This window comes from Rhinolophus sinicus, chromosome X (genome assembly GCF_036562045.2).
Source record: "Rhinolophus sinicus isolate RSC01 chromosome X, ASM3656204v1, whole genome shotgun sequence".
NCBI classification, from domain to species: domain Eukaryota; kingdom Metazoa; phylum Chordata; class Mammalia; order Chiroptera; family Rhinolophidae; genus Rhinolophus; species Rhinolophus sinicus.
In genome coordinates, this window is record NC_133768.1 from 19,194,954 (window position 1) to 19,220,566 (window position 25,613).

Below are 25,613 nucleotides of genomic sequence, written 5' to 3' on the forward strand. Positions count from 1 at the left end.
TAAAAGATTTGAATAAATAGTTCGTCAAAGAATATCTATAGGACATGGCCAAGAGATTTCTGGTTTCAGCTCCTACATGTAAAGTGCTTAGAAGTTGTTGCTACCATCCTTATATCAAGAAAAATATGGATAAACTAAAAATCAATGGCTTTTTAAAGACACATTAGAGGATTGAGATAACAGGGCAAATTGCCATCCTGAAATCTGGAGAGATAGGCACATACAGAGCTTCACTGCTGAGATCTGCTTACCTGGAACAGAAGCTGCTGGAACCATAATCTGGTGGGAACACTTAAATGGTAAATTTGATGAATTCTTGGAGGGTGAATATGGACTAGCATGAGATTAAGAAATTCCTGGGGGCTGCAATTATAGGGAGGACCCCGTAGTTCTGTGGGATTGTTCTCCAGTAACCCCCACCCCCACTCCGGTTCTCACCTTGAGGATCTGAGAAAGATCCCCTTGGAAGCCCTGGCAGGGGGAAGAGGAAGAATAACCATCAGGAAACCTTTCCAGAATATTCTCTGTCACAAAGGCCTACTACTCTCTGAGAGGTGGGAAGATTATGTTAGAGGGCAAGACTTTGTCAAAGGGTAATACTGCAATATTATCCCTGCTTAGGGAAGGTAATTTCAGCCCTCCCCAGCATTCCTGTCTCACCTAAGGAAAAATAAAAACAACCATAGTCAACAAAGGACAAGGCTTTGAGGAAATAGATTGGAACTGCTATAGTCAGGGAAAGGAGTAGGGGAACAATATCAAAATACCAGTAGGAGAAGAAAGAGAAAACAGGGCAGAAGAAATATTCAAAGTAGTAATGGCCAAGAATTTTACATATACTATATCATTAATATGACAGACACAAAACCACAGACCCAGGAAGCGCAGAGAACACCAAGCAGGATAAATACCAAAAACAAACAAACAAACAAACAAGCAGACAAACAAACAAATAAAAACTACACCTAGGAATATCATATTCAAACTGCAATAAAACAAAGGAGAAGGTGAAAATCTGGAAGGAAGGCAGGGGTGGGGGGTGGATGGGAGAAACTTTACTTTTAGAAGAATAATGATAAGAATTGACATGAGCTTCTCATCAGATTCCACATAATAAGCATTCTCAGGCCCAATTTCCAATGTGTGCCAATGAGGGTGTGTGGTGTGTGGTGGGGGGGGGGGGGAGTTTCCTCACACCAGTAAGCAATTCTCAGAAAACAGCAGGGTGTTCAATTAAACTCAATTCTGACACTATTTACCTGGAGATAGCATCAGATTCCACAGGTTAAGGGTTCAGTCCTACACAACTGACACCCTTCGGCATACCCACTTCAGGTGCCAGTTCCAAGTCCAGGTTGTCACCTGTGCTTCCGACTGACCTGCTATAGATTGGAGGTTCCCAGCACCCCCTCTTTAGGCTTGATTAATTTGCTAGAGTGGTTCACAAAACTAAGAGAAATAACAGATCACTAGTTCATTAGGAAAGGTTATAACCCAGCAACAGCCAGATGGAAGAGATGCATAAGGCAAGGTATATGGGAGAAGGCATGGAAGCTCCTAGTAGTAGAGAGAGGTGTACCACTCTCCCCAAATATCCACATGTTCACCAACCCAGAAACTCTCCAAAGCCCCTCCTTTTGGCTTTTTATGGAGGCTTCATTACATAGGCATGATTGATTAAATCGTTCACCATTGGAGATTGAACTCAATCTCTAGCACCTCTCCCCTCCCTGGAAGTTGAGGGTAGAACTGAAAGTTCCAATCTTCTAATCACATGGTTGGCTCCACTGGCAACCAGCTCCCATCCTTTTCTTTGGTGCTAGTCCAACAGTCACCCCATTAATACAACAAAAGACATCTTTATGACTCTTGTTACTTAGGAAATTCTAAGGGTTTTAGGAGCTCTGTGCCAGAAATGGGGAGGAAGACCAAATATGTATTTCTTATTATAAATTACAATATCACACCATGCAAGCAAGTGTAGAGTGAACTGAAATCACTGAAGTGTTGGGAAAAAACCACCTGCCAATTTAGAATTCTATATCCAGTGAAATTACCCTTCAAAAGTGAAGAAGGAAGATATGGTTGGGAACAACTTGTAGAATTTAAGAAATAGAACAAATTCTTTTTACTTGCTTAAATAATAGCAACAAGATATTTTGAAATCCTAAAACAATTCTGAGCAATGATCAGAAATGTTCTTGACTTCATTTATTCTGATTGTGATGATGTATAAAGCCAAGAGAACAAAAAATATTGCATGAAAAATATATAGACTGACCCTCATTTTAATTCCTGTTATTGTGGATATGTAATAATTCTGTTTATGTTTTTCAATGTTATTTGTTCATAATTCATTATTTTGATTTTTGTAATCTTTTATGGAATTTTGAAATATTGACAGAACAAACATGTTATGCCAACTTTGAAACTTTTTCATTATTTAGTGTTGTTTAGATCTTGTCCATTTATTTAATATCAAAAGATGGAGGCCTGTTTAATGATTGTGAATTTTTTCACTGTTTTAGATTATTACCATTCTTGAGAGATTATTCCACGGTAGGAAATTAAATGCTGTTTACTATGCATTCACATTTTTTCTTTTAAAAAGCAGCTTTGAAATAACTTCTCATTATATGAATGGTTTTTTAAAAAAAGCTGTTAAAGTGTAAGCACACATGTACGTGCACATATGTGCACACACACACACACAGACACACAAATACAGTGAAGGAGAAATAAAGACTTTCTCAGACAAAGACTGAGAGATTTCATTGCCATGAGACCTGCCCTATAAGAAATGTTAAAAGAAGTTCTTTAGGCAGAAGGAAAATGATACAGGTCAGAAACTGGGATCTACATAAAGAAGAGCATCAGAGAAGGTATATGTGAAGGTAAAATAATTTTTTCTTCTTATGAAGATAGCTTTGTTGGAAACAAAGCAGTAACAACGTATTGGGTAATTATAGTGTATGGATAAGTAAAATGAATGACAGCAATGTCACAAGGGATGAGAGAGAGGAATTGGGAATACTCAGTTATAAGGTACCTGCACCACACATGAAGCAGTACAATGTTATTTGGAGGTGGACTTAGATTATTTTTCAATGTATATTGTAAACCCTAGGTAAATCATTAAAAAGTTTTTAAGAAAGAAGTATAAATGATACACCAAGAGGAGATAAAATGTAATAATATAAAATGCTTCATTAAAACCAAACCAGAGAAGTAGAACTGAGAGAAACAAAGAACAAATGCAGAAAAACAGTTGCAAATGGCCAATAGTCACTAAAAAGACTCCACATCATTAATCATCAGGGAAGTGCAAGATATAATAAAAACTGCTAGTGCTGCCGAGGATGCAGAACAACCGAATCTCTCATACTCTGCTGGTGGGAATGTAAAATAGCACACAGTCACTTTGGAAAAACAGTTTGGCAGTTTATTTTAAAGTTAAACATATACTTACCTCATGACACAGCAATTCCACTCCTAAGTATTTACCCCAGAGAAATGAAACATGTCCATACAAAGACCTGTTCACAAAATTACAGAAATGGAGAACAGATTAGTGGTTGCCAATAGTTAAGGATGGGGTGGGGGTAGAGGGTTAAGCAGGAGGGGAGCAGGTGTGGCTGTATAAGGGCAACATAAGGGATCCTTAGAGATGGAAGTGTACTGTTTCTTGACTGTATCCATGTCAGTGTCCTGGTTGTGATATGGTACTATAGTTTTGCAAGATGTTACCATTGGGAGACACTGGGTAAAGGATACATGGGATTTTTCTGTATTATTTCTCATAACTGAATGTGAAATTACAACTATCTCAAAATTAAAAGCTGAATTGAAAATTTAAGGCAGACAACATATAAAAAACAAACAAATATTGACACGAATTTTTAGAAACATACTCAATGTATTAAAGAGGTATAGATAGATATAACATAGTGAGTCATCATGTGTAGCTAGCCATTGATTATTTATGCCAATCGAGGCAAATGAAAGTAAAGATCAATTAAGACATAACCTTTGTTTTTGATCTAAGAATAACATATATGTCTTGGAAAGCCTCAGATTTATACACACATATATAACTTTTCTGCAGGCTTACCTAGCTAGTAATGTGTGATCTAGGAGATATGCTTCCCTCCCCCACTTTTGAACATCTTTTGTTTCCAGAATGATCTTTTAAAGTAGTGCTAGCCTTACGTAAGTGTCTTTTAGGTAACCCAGATATTATTCCATTCATAGGAAAACACAGTACTAAATGCTCTAAGACATTAAAGAGTGAAAGTCCTGCCGCCCCGTGCACGCTCCGTCCAGCCCGGCCTCGCCAGGCGGAGTCCGGGCTGAGAAGGCACCGTTGGTGGCCTGGCCTGCGACGGAAATCATCCCGAAATCGGTATCTTCATCCTCACTCTTGGTCTGGTGGCCAAAAGGGAAGATGGCGAACAACTCCCTTGCAAAAAGTCTGGTGGACATCGATCTCTCCTCCCTGCAGGATCCTGCTGGGATTTTTGAGCTGGTGGAAGTGGTTGGAAATGGCACCTACGGACAAGTCTATATGGGTTGACATGTTAAAACAGGTCAGCGGACAGCCATCAAAGTCATGGATGTTACTGAGGATGAAGAGGAAGAAATCAAACTGGAGATAAATACGCTGAAGAAATACTCTCATCATAGGAATATTGCAACATATTACGGTGCTTTCATTAAAAAGAGCCCTCCAGGACATGATGACCAGCTCTGGCTTGTGATGGAGTTCTGCGGGGCCGGGTCCATCACAGACCTCGTGAAGAACACCAAAGGGAACACGCTCAAAGACGACTGGATAGCTTACATCTCCAGGGAGATCTTGAGGGGTCTGGCGCATCTTCACATCCATCACGTGATTCACCGGGACATCAAGGGCCAGAATGTGCTGCTGACCGAGAATGCAGAGGTGAAGCTCGTGGATTTTGGTGTGAGTGCTCAGCTCGACAGGACCGTTGGAAGGAGAAATACGTTCATAGGCACCCCCTACTGGATGGCTCCGGAGGTCATCGCCTGTGATGAGAACCCAGATGCCACCTATGATTACCGAAGTGACCTTTGGTCTTGTGGCATTACAGCTATTGAGATGGCAGAAGGTGCTCCCCCTCTCTGTGACATGCATCCAATGAGAGCACTGTTACTCATTCCCAGAGACCCTCCTCCCCGGCTGAAGTCAAAAAAATGGTCAAAGAAAATTTTCAGTTTTATAGAAGGGTGCCTGGTGAAGAACTACATGCAGCGGCCCTCCACAGAGCAGCTTCTGGAACAGCCTTTTATCAGGGATCAGCCAAACGAACGGCAAGTTAGAATCCAGCTCAAGGACCACAGAGACCGGACCAGAAAGAAGAGAGGAGAGAAAGATGAAACTGAGTATGAGTACAGTGGGAGTGAGGAAGAAGAGGAGGACGTGCCTGAACAGGAAGGCGAGCCAAGCTCCATTGTCAACGTGCCCGGCGAGTCCACCCTTCGCCGGGATTTCCTGAGACTGCAGCAGGAGAACAAGGAGCGCTCCGAGGCTCTTCGCAGACAACAGCTCCTGCAGGAACAGCAGCTCCGGGAGCAGGAAGAGTATAAAAGGCAGCTGCTGGCGGAGAGACAGAAGCGGATCGAGCAGCAGAAAGAGCAGAGGCGGCGGCTAGAGGAGCAACAAAGGAGAGTGAAGCTAGAAGGCAGCAGGAACGTGAACAGCGACGGAGAGAACAGGAACAGAAGAGGCGCTTAGAGGAGCTGGAAAGAAGGCGGAAAGAAGAAGAGGAGAGGAGACGGGCAGAAGAGGAGAAGAGGAGAGTTGAGAGAGAACAGCACGACCACCAGAGGCCGCACCCACAGCTCCCGCAGCACCCGCAGCACCCGGATCGGAGCAAGCCCAGCTTCCACGCCCCAGACCCTAAGCCCCACCACAAGCCCACCGACCGCGCTCGAGAGGTTCCTGTGAGAACAACATCTCGTTCCCCTGTTCTGTCCCTTCGGGACTCCCCACTACAGGGCAGTGGGCCGCAGAGTAGCCAAGCAGGTCAACGAAACTCCACTAGCAGTATTGAGCCCAGGCTGCTGTGGGAGAGAGTGGAGAAGCTGGTGCCCAGGCTGGGCAGTGGCAGCTCCTCTGGGTCGAGCAACTCGGGATCCCAGCCTGGCCCCCACCCTGGGTCTCAGAGCGGCTCGGGGGAGCGCTTCCGAGTGAGATCATCATCCAAATCTTAAGGCTCTCCATCTCAGCGCCTTGAAAATGCAGCGAAAAAAACCTGAAGATAAAAAAGAAGTGTTTAGACCTCTCAAACCTGCTGGTGAAGTGGATTTGACTGCACTGGCCAAGGAGCTTCGGGCAGTGGAAGATGTGCGACCGCCGCACAAGGTGACAGACTACTCCTCGTCCAGTGAAGAGTTGGGGACCACGGATGAGGAGGACGACGATGCAGAGCAGGAGGGGGCGGAGGAGCCCACGTCCGGAGCGGAGGACACCAGAGCCACGTCATCTCTGAATTTGAGGAACGGTGAAACGGAGTCCGTGAAAACCATGATTGTCCACGACGATGTAGGAAGTGAGCCGGCCATGACCCCATCCAAGGAGGGCACTCTGATCGTCCGCCAGAGTACAGTTGACCAAAAGCGTGCCAGCCATCATGAGAGCAATGGCTTTGCCGGTTGCATTCACCTTTTGCAGATCTCTTACAGCAAAGCCCTTCCTCCTCCACCTCCTCCACTTCCTCCTCCCCATCTTCCAGCCAGCTGACTCCCACCATGTCCCCACAGACACCCCAGGACAAGCTCACTACTACTGAGACTCAGTCCGCTAGTAGCACACTCCAGGAACACAAATCTTCCTCCTCCTTTACACCTTTTATAGACCCCAGATTACTACAGATTTCTCCATCTAGTGGGACAACAGTGACTTCTGTGGTGGGATTTTCCTGTGATGGAATGAGACCGGAAGCCATAAGGCAAGATCCTACCCGGAAGGGCTCAGTGGTCAATGTGAATCCCACCAACACTAGGCCACAGAGTGACACCCCAGAGATCCGTAAATACAAGAAGAGATTTAACTCTGAGATTCTGTGTGCTGCTTTATGGGGAGTGAATTTACTAGTGGGAACAGAGAGTGGCCTGATGCTGCTGGACAGAAGTGGCCAAGGGAAGGTGTATCCTCTGATCAACCGAAGACAGTTTCAACAAATGGATGTCCTCGAAGGCTTAGATGTCTTGGTGACAATATCTGGCAAAAAGGATAAGTTACGTGTCTACTATTTGTCCTGGTTAAGAAATAAAATACTTCATAATGATCCGGAAGTTGAGAAGAAGCAGGGATTGATAACCGTGGGGGATTTGGAAGGATGTGTGCACTATAAAGTTGTAAAATATGAAAGAATCAAATTTCTGGTAATTGCTTTGAAGAGTTCTGTGGAAGTTTATGTGTGGGCACCCAAGCCATATCACAAATTTATGGACTTTAAGTCGTTTGGAGAATTGGTACATAAGCCACTGCTCGTGGATCTCACCGTTGAGGAAGGTCAGAGGCTGAAAGTGATCTATGGGTCCTGTGCTGGGTCCCATGCTGTCGACATGGACTCAGGATCAGTGTATGACATTTACCTACCAACACATATCCAGTGTGGAATCAAACCCCATGCAATCATCATCCTCCCCAACACAGATGGAATGGAGCTTCTGGTGTGCTATGAAGACAAGGGGTTTACGTAAACACCTACGGAAAGATCACCAAGGACGTGGTCCTGCAGTGGGGAGAGATGCCCACGTCTGTAGCATACATCCGATCCAATCAGATGATGGACTGGGGGGAAAAGGCCATAGAGATCCGATCTGTGGAAACTGGTCACCTGGATGGGTGTTTATGCACAAAAGGGCTCAAAGACTGAAGTTCTTATGTGAACGCAAGGACAAGGTATTCTTCGCATCTGTTCGGTCTGGTGGCAGCAGTCAGGTTTACTTCATGCCGCTGGGCAGGACTTTGCTGAGCTGGTAGAAGCGCCGCGGTGAGGTGGCCCGTCCCTGAGGACATCACGATCCTGAGAACTTGGAATTCCTGGCAATTGGAGCTCAGAGCCGCACTGGGGGAGTCCAGGACAGACAGCTGTGTGCGCAGACACCACGTGTGGGCTTCTTGTCTCCTCTCCCTCCTGCTCCTCCCTTACCAGGCTCCCCCCATTCTTTTCTTTTCCTTACTCAGAAAATAAATTGAGGCTGCCATGCAGCTGGTGCTGTTCACATTCTACCATCAGGTGCTACAAGCCTTGGGCTTGAGCGTCAGACCAGAAAGCAAATGCCTTTCCTTCCGCTCCAGAATTCCTATCTCTGAGTGACTATCGTACGGGTGTCTGAAGGTGGAGAACTTGAACGAGCCGTTGGTTTATTGGAAGTGGGCACAAGGAGAGGGGAAGTGGTGGTCTTAAAGAGCAGTTTGCTGAAGCAGATTTAATATAGTAACATTAACAATGTATTTAATTGACATTTCTTTTTTGTAATGTGACAATATGTGGACAAAGAAGAAGGTGCAGGTTTAAGAAGTTAATATTTATAAAATGTGAAAGACACAGTTACTAGGATAACTTTTTTGTGGGTGGGGCTTGGGAGGCGGGCGGGGCTGGTTAAGGGGGGGTCCCATTTTCGTTTCTTTGGATTTTTTTTTTTTTTTGGCTTGGCCAAGAACTCAGCCATTTTTCTGTGTACCAGGTTTTGCCTAAATCATGTGCAGATGGTTCTTTAAAAAAAAAAAGGGAAAAAGAATATGTGTGCATTTGTTTAATGGCCAGAGCTTTGTTGTGTGACAGTATTAGCACTGCCTCAGTTAAAGGTTTAATTTTTGTTTAAACCTAGAAGTGCGACAACAGTTTTACCAGTCTGCACTTGCAGAGGAAAAAAATGTTTTCAACCACATGTTTATTTATTTTTTTTGCCTACCTTATTGTTTTTAATGCATTAAGAGGTGGTTTAGTTTATGTTTTTGGAGGAAAACATTAATGTTTAATTTAATCTTAATACCAAAACTATCAGATTGAAGTTTGACTGTTATTTTGTCACCGGTCTCAGTAGGGACAAGAGAAATTGTCCCCGAAGATGGGCCAGAGGGCTTTATCATGCTGACCGATGCAGTCTGCTTTCTAAGTGGAGAGAGCAGGGTGCTTTATTTTCACCACATCACCGTTAGTGGTTGGTGGCGCCTGGAGCCTACAACACAAGGGCCTCATTTTCTCAATTTGGGGTTTGCCAGCAGACAGACAGGGGGTCGTGTTAGAATAGTCACACAAACTGCTCAGTGTTGCAGGAATCTTCGGGGGAGGGGGCGGTATTTCCCTTTTCTAAAAATGTAATGCACTAAAACTATTTTAAGAATGTAGTTAATATTGCTTATTCCTAAGATGGCATCTTCCTGTGTTCAGGTGTAATATCAGAGCCCTGGCTTTTCTTGTTCTCTTGTTCTCTCTCTGTTTTTTAAAACCAGTTTTACTTTATGAATATGTTCATGACATTTGTAATAAATGTCTTGGGTAATAATTTGAAAGAAAAAAAGAGTGAAAGTCTTTAGAATAGGTGGGAGATGAGCTCTCCTTCCTGATGGAAAAAGATGTGTCCAGGCATATGTGACCACATATTGTTCGACTGGATATTTATGTCTGGGTTATGCATCCTGCGGATGATTCTAAGGTTTAGCAATACCTTGTCTAGACTCTTTGTTCTAGACTGGCTGCACATTGGAATCCCATCATCATCAAAAATTCTGATTTAATAGGTCCAGAAGGGCACTGGAACTTTGAAAAACTGCTCAGATAATTCTAATTTGTAGCCAAAGTTGAGAATCAATGTTCTAAACTTATAAAACCACTACTGTAAACTTTATAAACTTTAAAGTCGTAGATAAAGTAAGAAATCCTCATGCTGCCATCCTCTGCTAAAATTCACTATTGACTGACTATATGATTAATGTTCTAACTCATAATTCTTAACTTTGCTCCAATACCTTTAATAATTCCCAGATGAATTCTGGTTTTCCATTCCCAAGTATTAGTTCATGCAGCTGGTTGAGTAGGTTCTGAAGCATTAGTGTAGCTACTTGTCTTTGGGGCAGGTTTTATTCACTATGACATTGCACATTTATCCTATGATCCAGGGCTCAGTTATCACAAAAGATTTGCCCATTGGTCTATAATTCATGATGAATCACTTGAGGGCATGGATCTAATATTGCTCTCTAGGGGCACGGGGCCAAAAGCATTATGCACTAGTGGGTATGAGAAAAGGGTTCAGATGCATTGGCCTCCACGGCTAAAATTAATTCTACATAAAATGGTACTCAGAGATGGTTCTCATTTTAAGTTCTTGGTTTAATACGTGTTCTTTAGTTAAGATACACATGCCGATGTCTCTGTTCTTATTGTTTGTTAAACAATAAATGAGACGCATACATTGCATGCTTTGTACTATGTACAAGAATCTAACACCCTTTTTGTCTTTCATAACATTGACATTTTGCAGGAGTACAGGCCAGATGTTTTATAGATAGTCCTACACTTTGAATACATCTCATTTCTTCATGGGTAGGTAGATGCAGGTTAAACATTTTTTTTCACGAAGACTATGTAGGTGATGTTCCTTTTTCTAAGTGCATCACATCAAGAGGCATATGACTGCCCCTTATTGATTGGTGATTCTACTTTTGGTCATTTGGTTAATATGGTGCATATAGCTTTATGTGGTCTGTGTGTGTGTGTGTGTGTGTGTGTGTATGTGTGTGTGTGTGTGTGTGTGTAGAGGGTGCCAAAAAAATGTATACACATTTTAAGAAAGGAAAAAAAACTGTATTAATTGCAATACTCAATATATATTGTTAACAAAAGATGAATACGAATCACGTTTGACTTCTGCAATTACAAGAGGTGCTCACAGTGGTTACCATCAGCGTCCAGACACTTCTGATTATGGCGAACTGCTGCTTGAGCATAGATAACATCTCTTAAAATGTGTATATATATTTTTTGGCACCCCTGGTATGTATGTATATACAGAGGGTGCCAAAAAATGTATACATATTTTAAAGAAAGGAAAAAACTGTATTAAAATTACAATGTAACCACTTTGAGCACCTCTTGTAATTGCAGAAGTCAAACGTGACTTGTTTTCATCTTTTGTTATCGGTGTATATTGAGTATTACAATTTTAATACAGTTTTTTACTGTCTTACAATATGTATACTTTTTTGGATATCTATCTGTATCTGTATCTATCTATCTATAATATATGTATTATACAGCAACTGTGTCCGCACTCTGACACAGTATCAGGCCTGCCTCTGTGCGGCAGGATGCAGTCGCTTTCCCAGGGTCCTGGGAAACCGGTCCAACCACGTCCAGCCTACTGCCAGCCTGCATCTCTTTTCCCGGCAAATCATCTCTCAGAACCAAAGAGCCCCTACTCCAACGCACTCAAATCTTTTCCCATCAGCACAGGTGCGCCTGCGCAGCGAGTCTCCGGAAGGCTCCTTTCCAGCGCCCGACCGCTTCTTTTTCCTGTTCCCTTCGGCCTCTGCTCAGCTGGTGCTTTTCCCTTAGGGTTAATCACACGGCGCGAAACGCGCGCCCGCGGGAAGGCCGAGGGCGGGGCACGACGCGGCGCTACACGTCAGTGGCCTTCCGGACGGAAGTCCGCAGCCTTCGGAGCCGCTGATTGGCTTTCAGGCTGGCGCCTGTCTCGGCCCCCGCGCCAGTTTTGGGCTGGTTGGCGCGGAATCGGGAGACTCCGGGACCATGGCGCCCGTGCACGGCGATGACTGTGAGCTGGGGGTGCTCGGGGTCGGGTCGGGAGTGCGGGGACTGTGGAGTGATTGCAGGTGTGGGGACTCGAGGGTGGGTCTCTGTTTTATTTTTCCTTAGGCGCTCTGCCGAATCGCCCCGCGGGTCTTGGGCGCGGACCTTGGTCTTCCAGAGCTGGACGTACTGGCGTCAGATGGGGCTTCCTTGCAGGGCCCTTTGCTCCTGGCAACCCCACTGCGGCGCTTTTTGTCTGGGATGCTCCGTCACCTCTGTCACTCTGGGTCTCCACACTAGCCTGCCTTTCTTTTTATTCCTTTTGGTGAATCACGTCCCATGTGCTGGGCACACCTATATCGAGACTGGCCCCCGCCGGGTACAGTCTTGGCCGAAAGTATTTCATATTGCCGCCCCAAGTATGCGCTTGAGGGCTAGAACAGAAGTACGCCATCCCTTTTATAGAAACTGCCTGGAAAATTGTTTTATGTTGTAACTAAGCAGAAAAGAAAGCTCAAGTGCTGTAGCCAGAAGATACAAATGCAATTTGTTTTTTTATTTTTAATTTTTTTTTGCAATTTGTCTTTTTAGGTACTTGGTTTCTACTTTATGCATTAACAATTTTTCTTTCAAATTCTATGGAAAGTTCTTTAAGTATTGCACAGAAATAGTGTCCACAATCTAGTCATTTCTGGTGAGGCTTCTGAAAAAATGCATCAGTTCAGCAGCATTTTGGATGCACTGTATCACTCCGTTTTTAGTGGTAATCTTTTATTTCCAAAAATAGAATACAAAACCCGCAAATGGCTTTGTCTGATTTCTGATTTTTTGAACAGTGTTCAACTAAAGTGTGACTTAACTTCATCAAACTTCTAACTTCAAATCATGCTTCGCTTTTTTTACTCAAGCGTCACATTTCCTGTCACTCAAATACCTCACTATTAATGAGAACTTGCTTCCTAATCAGCTTTCTTTGCATTCACCTAGTTGTGAATCAGAGATTTCAATTTGTTCTTCTAGCCTTACGTTTTTTAAGACAATTTATTTTGGAGAATCGACTAGCGTGGATTACAAATGGGATGTAGGATGTGAGTATGTGAACAGTCTTTGCAGCCCTGATTTGCCACTGAGCCGTTTCTTCACCCTAAAAACAGTATGACATCTGTGAGCATCAAGAAATCACTCTTTGGAGGATACCGTGCAATCTTGAGACCCCTCTTAAGTCATGGTGTTGATTAAGTGTTGCTGGGGAGTTGTGACTGGAATTTTTTTCTTTAGAGCAGACTGAAAGATTGTTACCTGAAAGATTGTTGCTGGCTGGTAGTGTTGGTCTGCTCCTTTCCAGCTCTCAACCAATGGGGCTACTCCAGATGGTAATTTTGAACCAAATATTTAAACTTTTGTAACTTGATTTTTTTCATGCTTCTTTTTTTGCTAACTTACCTACGTGAAGCATTGGAGACATATTCCAAAAAATGAAAATCTAGGCCATTTTTCCTCCTTAAGTATTAGAGGGTGGGGTTACCTTGACAGTGGCAGTGAAAAGTTGAAAGGTCTTATTATAACTTGCTGTTATTATATATGAAACGAGATCAGGGAGAATTTAATGATTAAATAAAGCAGGCACAGTGGTTCATTCAGCAAGTATTTATTAGGTACCTGCTAGGCGTAGGCATTCTGCCGGGCTCTGGTGTTACAATGGTAAGTAAGATGGATATGCTTTTTGTCTTCATGGAGTTAAGATAGGAATTATATGCAGTGTTATATTGGTGCGTCCCTGAGAAAGCTGCTTTGCTTTACTTGTTTTCTAGAAGCTAGACCACAGTACTACTAGGGTGTGTGTGTGTGTACATGTGTACCCTGCATCTACACACACATTAAATTAGCTTCTCTTATGTTGCTGAGTACAGAACCTTCATTTAACCCTTAACAACTTTCCGAAGCGGACCTAATTATCCCCATTTCACAGAGGAGGACCTTGAGGATCCTCTAGCTATAGGAACCAACTCTAGCTGATTTAAACAGAAAAGGAATTTACTAGAAGGATATTGTGTTGTTCACAGAAACTCCAGGAGGATGGGAGAGCCAGCTGGTGGCTGCTTAGCCAGGAATAGTGATTAAAATCGTGCCACAAAACTGGTTCAGTGAAGAGGTCATTGCCAACCACAGCCAAGTACTTGAGGTTATAGCTTGTTAACGTAGCATGAGGTTATAGCTGTAGTTAACATTGCTGGCACTGTTGCCCCAGGTACTTAATCCTCTTGCAGCTGTTGCCACTTCTAGAATTTTCCCTTAGCCCGCCCCTTTCCTTGTGACAGTAGCTTCCAACTTCAAGTCTGAGCAGACTAGCCGTAGAGCCTATTTTATATGCCCATGCCCTAGCTGTGAGGGTGTCTGGGAAACAATGTTTCCCTTTTCAGCTTCTGTAATAGAACTTGGGCTTTGTGTCCCATCAGACTTATAAGGGGGAAATTTCACAAACAAGTTCAGATGCTGGACAGCTTAAAACAAGAAGACAGCTGGCCACTGCAGCTCAAAGAGGTTAACTGGTATTCTCATTGTCACCCAGTAAGTGGCAGAGCTGGCTTGTGCTCTTCTCCCTAACCTCATTCTCCCACTCATTCTACAGTCTCATCATATCTTACCTTCCACATTGACTTTCTCTCAGTTTCTGAATACTCCTTGCCTTTTTGTCATTTTGTAATCTGGCTCATACCTTTTCTTCTGCTTGTGCCACTTTTTACCGTGTATGCTGAAATTCTACTCCTCTTCCTGGGTTTGTGTTGGAAACCTTTCCTGTGAAGCCTTCCCTGATTTCCCAGGCAAAATTAACAGCTCTCTTTTCTACATTTCCTCAGTATCATGTTTTGACCTTTTATATGGCACCCTGTTTATATGATGGTGGGAGCCTCAGGTGCTTTGCTTTACTTGACTTTAAGCCCCTCGAGGCCAGGGGCTTAAAGTCACTCGAGGACAGGGGCTTAAAGTCAAGTAAAGTGTCTTTGTCACTGTAGCGTGGCACATGATTTCCTATGGAGTAAGTCTATTTGAAGACCTATAGATTTTGTTGGGATAATCTAAAGGAACCTTAAAGGGAAGACACTGAGACCAACATTTCACTCACAGTGGTCATGTTCAGTTATCTCCAAAACCTCTTCATGTAGGCCTGCTCATGATTTTTGGAAAACATTTGAGTGACACCCAAGATTTTGTGGCTGTCATCACCAAGTACCTACATTCCTTAATTTTTACTTAATGCCTTTCTGAAAATGGATTTAAAAGTCACGTGAAAGTCAAACAATAGACTGAGATGTTATAAAGAAAGATTCCATTTCCAGGAAGCTTGAAGAAATACGGCCTCTAATTTTAAGATACAGTTTTCAATAGTGACTGCCAGCATCTGGTACATGTTCTTTGAATTGCATCTTCTATTTCAGTGAAACACTTAGTCAAACAGCTTAATGTTGTTGTGAATTTTCCAGTGGCTGGGAGCTTTTAGGATGCCTTTTATAAATACTTTTCTTTTACTGTGCCTACTCCACTTTATAAAATAATTATCACCAAATACAATAAAATACTCAATTTTACAGACATAGAAGGCAATCATGTTGAGCCTAAACTCATGGCTGGCAGGCAGCCCTGTCTCACTTGACTTGGTTATTCATCAGCTGGTATATGAAAGTCTTAATTCTGTGGATGAAATCTTTTTGGTATGTGGGTGAAGTGGTCAGTTTATAATGACCAAAGCATGAATAATTCAAAAGTTAAATGAATGAACACCGAGGCCCTCTGGTATTTCAGTAATTTTTGACAAAACACGGTTTAACCTTTTTAATTTTTTGCTAGCATCCTTTAATGTCATAACCAACTGAGCAAGGCCTGGAAATCAGTGAAGGAATCAAGAATCTCCTCAGAACCATCTTTGTTAAATTCTCCCAATACCCCAATTTATACCTCCTTTGAAGTTCTAGATACTTTATCTGAACCTCTGTTGGGGCATGCATTACTTCTAAAGACTGTTTTAGAGTGAGTTAGTTGCTACTTCCATTTTAGATTTTAAGTTCTCTGAGTATTGGCAGCATATCTTTCTGATCTTTGAGTCTCTCAGAGCACCTAGTACTTTGCAAAGAGCAGGTGCTCCTTAAAACCTTTCAAGTGTTGATTAATAAAATGCAAAATGAATTGTCCTTTTATAACTACTTAAAGCCCCTCATTCCTAATGGAAAGGTTATGGACTAATGGCTGATCTCCCTTCTCTAGTGTCTCTAGGAGATATCAGTTAGTTGAATTTGGTATTTTCCTCTTTTTGGAGGAAGAAAAGAGTTCCTCTGTTTTTGAGGGAAAATGGCTGACAATTTCATAACACCTTATATAAATTTGGCTTTTTTTTCCAGCTGTGTCAGATTCAGGAAGCTTTGTAGTCTCTCGATCCCGGCGAGAAAAGAAATCAAAGAAAGGACGCCAGGAAGCTCTGGAAAGATTGAAAAAGGCTAAAGCTGGTGAGAAGTATAAATATGAAGTAAGTAACCATTTTTTTTCTGCTGTGCTTCATCTATTTCATAGCGTTTAGGTAGTCTTGTGTCATCTATGTCACTGATTTGAAATATGCATATATTTAAAGCTTGTTACAATAGTAATTTCTTAATATTGAACAAGCAAGGGTATGAGGTAGATTGACAGATTATGGAGAGACTGCTTGACCCCTAAAGTTCCTGTGAGGCACTTTACAGATGCCTTTACAATTCTGAAATGAAAGCAGCTACATGAGGTGTGATCAAAAACTACGGTGAATGTTTAAATTAAAATTTATTACAGTAAAAAACACATTGCCATTAATCCCCCTCAAAATATGCCCCCTCGCTTCAAACACACTTATCCCATTGTTCTTGCCACTTTCTGAAGCAGTTCTGGAAGTCCTCTTTTGTGAGTGTCTAGTTGTGCTGTCGTGGCTGCCTCGATGTCCCAAATTGATCCAAAACGTTTTCTTTTCATGGTCACTTTGACTTTCGGGAAGAGCCAGAAGTTGCACATTACCAGATCCGGTGAATAAGGTGGATGAGGACACACCGTAATGTTTTTATTTGACACAAATTGCCGTACCAGAAGCCATGTGTGACACGTCTTTCCGTTGTGATCACAAAATACAGTGAATGCTGCTGCTGAGTGCCATCTAACGGAAAGGCAGGGATCTTCAATACGGGAAGTGGCATGTTGAACCTTAGTAACAGAGTGTGACAAGTTTCAGCTTATTCAGTGCAGTCAGTCGGGTGTGAGCTACGGTTGAGAGAAGGTGTGTTTTAAAATGTGCCGTAAATCATCCTCCATCATGACAACACTCCGTGTCACACATTGCTTCTGGTATATGGCAATTTCTGTCAAATAAAAACATTATGACGTGCCCTCATCCACCTTTTTCACTGGTTCTGGCACTGAGTGACTTCTGGCTCTTCCCCCAAATCAAAATGGCCATGAAAAGTAAATGTTTTGAATTGATTCAGGACACCGAGGCAGCCGCTACAGCACAACTGAGGACACTCACGAAAGAGGACTTCCAGAACTGCTTTAGAAAGTGGCAAGAACGATGGGATAAGTGTGTTCAAAGCGAGGGGGAGTATATTTGAGGGGTATTAATGGCAATGTGTCTTTTACTGTAATACATTTTTTTATTTAAACATTCACCATATGTTGGATCCCACCTTGCATATATTTTTTTCCTTATTAAGCACACTGTATTTGGTTAGTTCCGTGACTTTGTTGGAGGACATCAGAGCTGCTTTTACTTTACTCTTAAGGTACTGAGCAGTCTAGTGAAGCACTACTTCTCCTTGGAAAGAATTGTTTTTCCTAATTTCATTTGCAAGGGGAGTGAGTGGTGGTGGGAACTTGGGCCTTCCTTCTGCGGCGCCCTGGTGTAAGGTCGAATGTTATGCCCGTTTGGCTGTTTCCTCTATTCAGTGTCCGTGGCCCACAGGTAAAAACAGAGTGGCTGCTACTGTCTGCACAACTTATCTGGCTTCACCTTCAACGCGTTCTCTGAGTATCTTAACTGCTGCAGGGCCATAAAGTGATTAATTAACACTAGAAAATTATAACAACTAATATATTTATTTACTTTGCTAACATTGTTCTAAGTGCTTTTACAAATATGTTCATTTATTTAATCCTTCCAATAGTCATATAAAGTTAGATACTGTGATGAACAGTATTTCGCAGCTAACCTATCTGAGCTCACAGTGGCGGAGTCTTGATTTGAACCCAGGCTTCAGAATATGTGTGTTTAACCATGGCCTGTACTGTATTGGGCAATTAAACAAGTAGAAGAGGATTTTTGTCCTTTAGCACCATTCATTCAAGTTAAGTGAGTCAGCCAGATCATAAGGGCGGCTGAAAGGATTGCAGTAAAGCAGGAGTAAAGCATTTTTAACGTGTGTACTTCTCTAAAGGAGTTCTTTGGGGGTATTTCAGATGTTGATGCAACGTGAGTGACTTCCTTTTAATCACTGATGTTAATTGCATGGCTCTAAGATTTCATGCTGAGCAGTTGCAATGTTTTCAGCGATAAAGTCAAAATGACTTGTTACTCAAAAGGATATTGTAAAATAGTTTTGTGGTAACTTTTTGATAGTGTATAAGTGAGTTGCTTAAATAAGAAGAAACAAAGTATGCCTCATAGACTTCAACCAACAAAAATTATCTTGCCAGTTGCTTCCCCCAATTGGTCAGTACAGTAATGTTAATTGGACTAGTTTGTGTTTGGGTTGTCAAAAACTTAATTTGGTAGGGTAGGTAGTTTCTGTTATCAAATGGTGGAAGGCCAAATCAATATTTGCTAGTGATCTCTGTAGAATAAACAGGAGGTGAAAACTAAGCCTAGTCCTGTAATTATAAGCCTTGTAGGTGTGGCAGAAATCCAGTCAGCTCTGCCCCTTGGGCTCTCAAAGCTCCTTGTTCAAGTGTGTTTTCCTAGGGTGCTAGCTTCCCAGGTGGAGCTAGTCATTTTCTCGAGCCCCACTGGAAAAGGCAGAGCTCTCAAGAGAAGGGGGAAATTTGTAACGAGGTATCTGAGTTCTTGCTCACCAGCCCACCAAATTCTCATCTGGGAAGTCGATGGCCTGTCACCACGGCAGCTGTAGCAGTGGTGTGTATGTGTTCCATTTATTGCTTCCACTGTGTTGAGGTGGTCTGCTCTATTTATGCCAGTAATTCGTGGTGTTCTGGCCCTCTAGCAGTTGGACAGCTTGTGTGATTGGAAGACTTGCCACTCTCTGGACTTGCTCTCCAAGTAGCTCAGTGTTTTTTGTTTGTTTGTTTTCGTTGATTTTTTAATAAACTTTATTGGGGAATATTGGGGAACAGTGTGTTTCTCCAGGGCCCATCAGCTCCAAGTCGCTGTCCTTCCATCTAGTTGGTGGAGGGCGCAGCTCAGCTCCAAGTCCATTCGCTGCTTTCAATCTTTAGTTGCAGGGGGCGCAGCCCACCATCCCATGCGGGAACTGAACTGGCAACTTTGTTGTTAAGAACTCACGTTCTAACCAACTGAGCCACCCGGCCGCCCTTTGTTTTTTCCAATTGAAGTATAATTGACATACAGTATTAGATTAAGTTTCAGGTTCAGTATAGCGATTTGACTTTGTATACTTTACACAATGATCACCATAATAAGTCTAGTTACCGTTTGTCAGCATGCAAAGTTGATAGAATATTATGGTTTATATTCCCCACGCTGTGTACTACATTCCCATGACTTATTTATTTTATATCTGGAAGTCTGTATCTGTTGATTCACTTCACCACCCCCCCTGCCCCCGCAACTATCAGTCTGTTCTCTGTACCTATGAGTCTGGTTTTGTTTTTTAGATTCCACATCTAAGTGAAATCATATGGTATTTGTCTTTCTCTGTCTGACTTATTTCACTTAACATAATGCCCTCAAGGTTTATCCATGTTGTTGAAAATGGCAAGGCTACATTCTTTTTTATGGCTCAGTACTATTCCATTGTGTGTATAGATAACATCTTTATCCATTTGTCTGTTGATGGACACGTCAGTTGCTTCCAGTAGCTCAGCCTTTGTCTCTGCAGTATCCACACCTGAGAATGGTGGGGGATCAGTGATAATTCAAACAGAGATCACTCAAAAGCCGTTTGTAGTGTACCTGCAGAATATAGAATATGTTTTGCTAACGGATGAAGAGGGGAGGTATTTCCTTTTGAATTATATTTGGTTGGTTGAACAGTTACTAAAATTACCATCTGTTCACAGGGCAACATGAGCTAGTGGAGAGGGAGGTGGCATGCCTTACAGACAGGAGAAACCGGTCTAGAAATTATAAGTGAATAATCCCCAAAGCAGCTAATGAAGAATTGGCTATAATTCAGTTTGTTTTTTATGAAGTAGATGAGTAATTGATGGTGTGACAAGTGTATTATGCTAATGGAATCATTTAATATCTTATGTTAACACCCACCTAAAAGGAATACTCAGCTAATTGATGTCTATTTAAGGAAAACCGTGTAGTGGTGTTGAGTGTCAGAACTCATGATTTGGTTGCAGCTACTTCTTCAGGCTGCCATTCCAGTTTCAATTTTGACAATTTTTTTCATCAGAGCTATTTAACACTTTCACTCCATTTGAAGCTTTCTCAAACTTGTATGATGGCAGGTTGAGGATTTCACAAGTGTGTATGAAGAGGTCGATGAAGAACAGTATTCGAGGCTGGTTCAGGCCCGCCAGGATGATGACTGGATCGTGGATGACGGTACGTGGGAAGAAATTGCACGCCAGGCACTGTCTCAGATGCATCTCCTCCATTCTCATGTGGTGGAGTTGCTGCTTTGCAGGGGCAGATGTAAGGCTCTGTTAAGATCATACATTTGGCTTGGATTTTCCTCAAATACAGTATTTGAGGGCGTGGAAGCAGCACAATAGATAGTTTCTTTGGGGCATTTTGGAGAATCCAGGCACACACCTAAGGATATAGTATAAATCCTCCAGGAAATGGCTGTGTAGACATTGGGTGGAGCCACACAGTTGGGTGGAATCCCCACGTCTGTGGGGATAAGAAAACTGCCTGCCTCACAGAATGGCTGTGAGGAGTACCTTGGGCAGTGGAAAGCACCACACGAAGGGGAGTCCTGACGTTCCTACGCCCCTCATGGATAGCTCGTGGTTCCTGCTGCTGCGGTGTGACTTCTGGGGCATGTGAATGCTGACCTCAGGGAGGAGCTGTAGACTGTGCCTGTGACTGTATTTATGTTTCTATGTCTATAGTTGGATTCGGCTATATGGCCAGTTTTCCCTGTAGACTGAGGTGCTTTTCTGGGCTTGTCATTGGATTCTTGTATGTTTTATTCTTTTGGTGGAGTAAGCCTACTGTAAAGTATCCTACTGTGGCAAACTTTGATTCTGTGGGCCACGTCATTTCCCTCGCTGACGTCGGTTGGTACAGGCATACGTGTCCATCAGTGAGGTTGCAGGTTCGGTTCCAGACCACTGCAATAAAGCAAGTATCACAATAAAGTGAGTTGCAGTCTTTGCTGGTGAAGGGTGTTGCCTTTAAGTTGTAAAAAACCCAACATCTGTGAAGCACAATAAAGGGAAGTGGAGTAAGACGAGGGATGCCTGTGTCGTATATCCTTTGGTTTTGACTCAGAAACCTGTGTGGATGCTGTGTTTTGTCTGACACTTGTTTAAACAGGATTCTGCTGCACTTAAAAAGGACACAGGCCAGGAGAATGCCTGAGTGGGTATGAAGGTTTTTGTTTGTTTGTTAATGGCTGAAATATTATGGGCCACTTTTAGAAACTTGATCTCAGTATTAAATTTTGTTCCTGCAGATGGTATTGGTTATGTGGAGGATGGCCGAGAGATTTTTGATGATGACCTTGCAGATGATGCCCTTGAGTCCCATGAGAAAGGTACCTACATTTTGTTTTTTAAGACAGTGCCATTTTGAGATTTAAAGAATTGTGTAAAATTTGAGATGACTTAGTACTTTGATACTGTTTCCTCTAAGGGAAAAGGACCTACCACAGTTGTTTTAAGGTGTAGAAAATGTTCTGTTATTGAGAGGAGCATAATTATGTGGAAAATTAAATGTAAAATGCAAAAATATCACCAGGAAATGAAATTTCACGTCTCTGTTGTCCAAAGAATTTTGTCTTTTACTTATTTTGGAATTTTCAGTTGTGTGGTCATTTTATTTTATTTATTTATTTTTTAAAGTATGTTGCCTTTCTCTCTTTTTTAAAAAATTTTGGGGAATATTGGGGAACAGTGTGTTTCTCCAGGGCCCATCAGCTCCAAGTCATTGTTCTTCAATCTCGTTGTGGAGGGCGCAGCTCTGCTCTAAGTCCAGTCACCGTTTTCAATCTTTAGTTGCAGGGGGCGCAGCCCACCATCCCATGCGGGAATTGAACCAGCAACCTTGTTGTTGAGAGCTCGCGCTATAAACGACTGAGCCATCTGGCCACCCCTCTGGAAGCTCAATGGCAGCTCGTTGTCTTCAATCTGGTTGTGGAGGGCGCAGCTCACTGGCCCATGTGGGAATTGAACTGGCAACCCAGTTGTTGAGAGCTCTCGCTCTAACCAACTGAGCTATCTGGCTGCCCCTCATGTGGTCATTGTAAACTTACTGATTTTGAGGGCTGCGACAATAAGTGATGTCTTTTAATTCCTACTGAAGTACTGTAGTTAGAATTTTAGCTCTTTGAGAATAGTACAGTACTACAACAAGGTTTAGAACTTAGAGTAATCAACTTGCTTTGTTTAATTGAAATTTAAAATGATAATGAATGGATGTGTGTCACATTTTCTTAGCTACACAATTATTGGCAAACATTTTTTGAGTAAACAAGCCTGATTTATGAGTAGTTCCTGTCAAATGAGAAGGGGAAATTCTCTTCAGCATTTGTTTTTATTTGTTTGTTTAGTTAATTATTACCACCAAGTGTTAGATCGTGGATCAGCAAAGTATGGTCCACTCACAGCCAGTTTATTTTTAAACAGCTCAATTGAGATATATATAATTCAAATGCCATACACTTCACCTATGTAAAGTGTACATATGTTTCAGTGGCATTTAGTATAGTCGCAGAGTTGTGCAGCCATCACCACAGTTTCCCATTTTCATGACCCCAAAAGGAAATCATGCCAGTTACTAATGTAGCCTTTGACCTAAGAATGGTTTTTACATTTTTTATAAAAGAAAGATGTAAAGAAGAAAACAGTGCAAGAGAGACACATGTGGCCACAAAGCCTAAATTCTGTGCTATCTTGCACTTTTCAGAAAGTCTGGACCCTAATTTGTAGATTAACACTTTACAACATTTGTTTACTTTCTCCTGTTTCCCTGTTCGCAGCCACATCCAGAGACTTTAGTTTTGGTGAATTTACCAAAAGTAAGTTGTAGACACCATGACACTTCACCTCCACGTGCTTCAGCAGTGACCTCCTAAGAACAAGGACACTTGTCTGCTTGGCTACAATACCCTTCTCGTGATATTATCTAACATAGTGTGTGTATTTAGATTTCCCCAGGTAGCCCAATAATGTCTTTCAGAGCTATTTTTTAAGGCACAAAGTGTACTTTAGTTTTTATGTGTCTTGAGTTTTATTTAGTGTACAATAGCACCATCCCTTCCCCTGCCTGAAGAAGAGAATGAAATGAGCCCACGTGCTTTTTCGTCTCACTGAACTTAGGAGGCCTGTGTTAGAGTTCTCTGTTGTTAATTGTCTGTAGCACCTTGAATGAGTCCCATCACCTCTCTGGACATTAGTGTTTTGTTTTGTTTTGTGTTTGATGCTCAGTATATTTTATTAGCTTTTATGTTTTACACTGTGTGATAATATGATCCACATAAACCAGCACGCACATTTTAAAAAATAACTATACAAATACTGGCCTCAGAAATTGTTCACCGTTACTTAATATTTGAATGATATGTTTTTCCATTCTCTTACATTTTCTTGTTTGTGCTATTTTTGCTTTCATATCCCAGTTTATTTGCACACCTCCCTCCCCTCTGGAGCATAAGCACATACTCTTCCCTCACTTATCCTCCTATTTTACATCTTCAGTTCTACACTAATACAGTATCAGGCAGGGATTGGTCACAAGAAGATGTGTTGCTCTATAGAGTTCGGGTAGTGAAGGGATTTGATACAAACAATTAGGTGCTTCACGGAACCACTTGCAAAGGCTGGTAGAATGAAATTCAGGGGAAGATGCCACTACCGCTTTGTTTTTTTCCCTAAATTTATTGGGGTCACATTGGTTCATAAAATTACATAGGTTTCATGTGTACAATTCTATAATACATCATCTATATTACAGTGTGTGTTGAGCAGATTCAGAGTCATATCTCTTTCTGTCACCATATATTTGACCCCCTTTATCCATTTCTACCTCACCCCACCCCTCCCTTACCCTCTGGTAACCACCATACTGTTGTCTATGTCTATGAGTTTTTGTTCGCTTGTTTATCTTGTTCGTTTGTTGCTTTCAGTTTTATAACTCATATATGAATGAAATCATACGGTTTTTGACTTTTTCCATCTGACTTATTTCACTTAGCATGATGTCCTCAAGATCCATCCATGTTGTTGCAAATGGCAGTATTTCATCTTATGACTGAGTAATATTCCACTGTATATATGGACATCAGTTTTGTCAGCTGTAAATTAGGAGGTTGGACTGGACAGGGAGGTTCTTGAGGGAAGTACCATGTCCTGGTCATCTCAGTGCCAATCACAGTAGCAGGGCAAAGGAAGTTGTATAAATGAGCCATCTCTTTGTTTCCATAATCCTCTTAACCTCTTCCCAGTAAAACATCAGCAAAGAGAATGACTTGACATTCTGAAGGAGAGCTTAGTCTTAGAAATCTTTCTTCGATGCTTTGTCACCATTCACCTGTAAGGCCTCACTGTTTCAGTGTGTGTAAGGAAGAGCCCAACAAGGTCCCAAGCTCTTAGGAAGGGAAATGGAATTCTTCAATCTGCTTTAAAGATGTAAAAAATTGTAGAGTTTTGCCTAGAAGTTAAGGTCAACTCTTCATGGTGTGGATCCAATTCCTGGCGTGTAGTTTTCAAATAGAGACAGAAGAATATCAGCTGAGTCCCAATGAAAGAAAAACAGTGGGAAAACAAATAAAACAAGCACTAAAATTGTGAAAGAATTCCACCTCAAATGTTGACTGCTAGTCTTTCTGTTTCTTTTTGTCCTCCTGTCTAAATCCTGCTCATCTTCAATGGTGTGATTGAAGCCTTCCTTGCTATTTAAACCAGTATTGACCTTCTCTTTTGCTACTCTATGATTAGGACCTATATTTCGTATACTAAACATTTTGACCATTTATTCATATTTCTTTTTCTGAAGCCAAATGATCTCAATAAAAAAATAAGTTCTCTTGTCTTAGAGTTTTCACACATGTCCTACAAACCTTTTCACAGTTTTAGGCACATGAAAAATGCCTTTTTTATTGTGATAAAATGCACACAACATAAAATTTATCATTAGTGACATTTAATACATTAATGATGTTTGCAGCCATGACCGTTATCTAGTTTTGGAACATTTTTTATCAGCCCAGATGGAAACCATTACGCAGGCATTCCCCAGTCTCTCTTTCACCAGCCTCTGGCAACTATTAATCTGCTTTTTATCTCTATGGGTTTGCCTATTTTGAATATTTCATATAAATGAAATGATACAACAAGTGGCCATTTGTATCTGGCTTCTTTCATTTATCATAATGTTTTCAAGGTTCATTCATGTTGTAGTGTGTATTAGTACTGTATTCCTTATTATGGCTGAATAATATTCCAGTG

General features: G+C 41.8%; 1 protein-coding gene and 1 pseudogene across 4 annotated transcripts in view; both read left to right on the top strand.

Moving 5' to 3' along the window:
- Positions 1 to 25,613, top strand: part of POLA1 (DNA polymerase alpha 1, catalytic subunit) — a 313,058-nt gene that overhangs the window by 19,388 nt on the left and 268,057 nt on the right. For 2 of the 4 annotated variants that reach the window (XM_074324218.1, XM_074324217.1), the window contains exons 2-4: positions 16,181 to 16,305; positions 20,448 to 20,544; positions 21,623 to 21,703. In XM_074324218.1, the coding sequence (XP_074180319.1) occupies positions 16,181 to 16,305; positions 20,448 to 20,544; positions 21,623 to 21,703 (303 nt within the window). Of the gene's footprint in view, positions 1 to 11,656; positions 11,812 to 16,180; positions 16,306 to 20,447; positions 20,545 to 21,622; positions 21,704 to 25,613 lie in introns of those variants that run through there. The other 2 variants (XM_019757051.2, XM_074324219.1) reach the window with 2 other exon arrangements.
- On the top strand, positions 4,394 to 8,260 carry LOC109461089 (mitogen-activated protein kinase kinase kinase kinase 4; annotated as a pseudogene).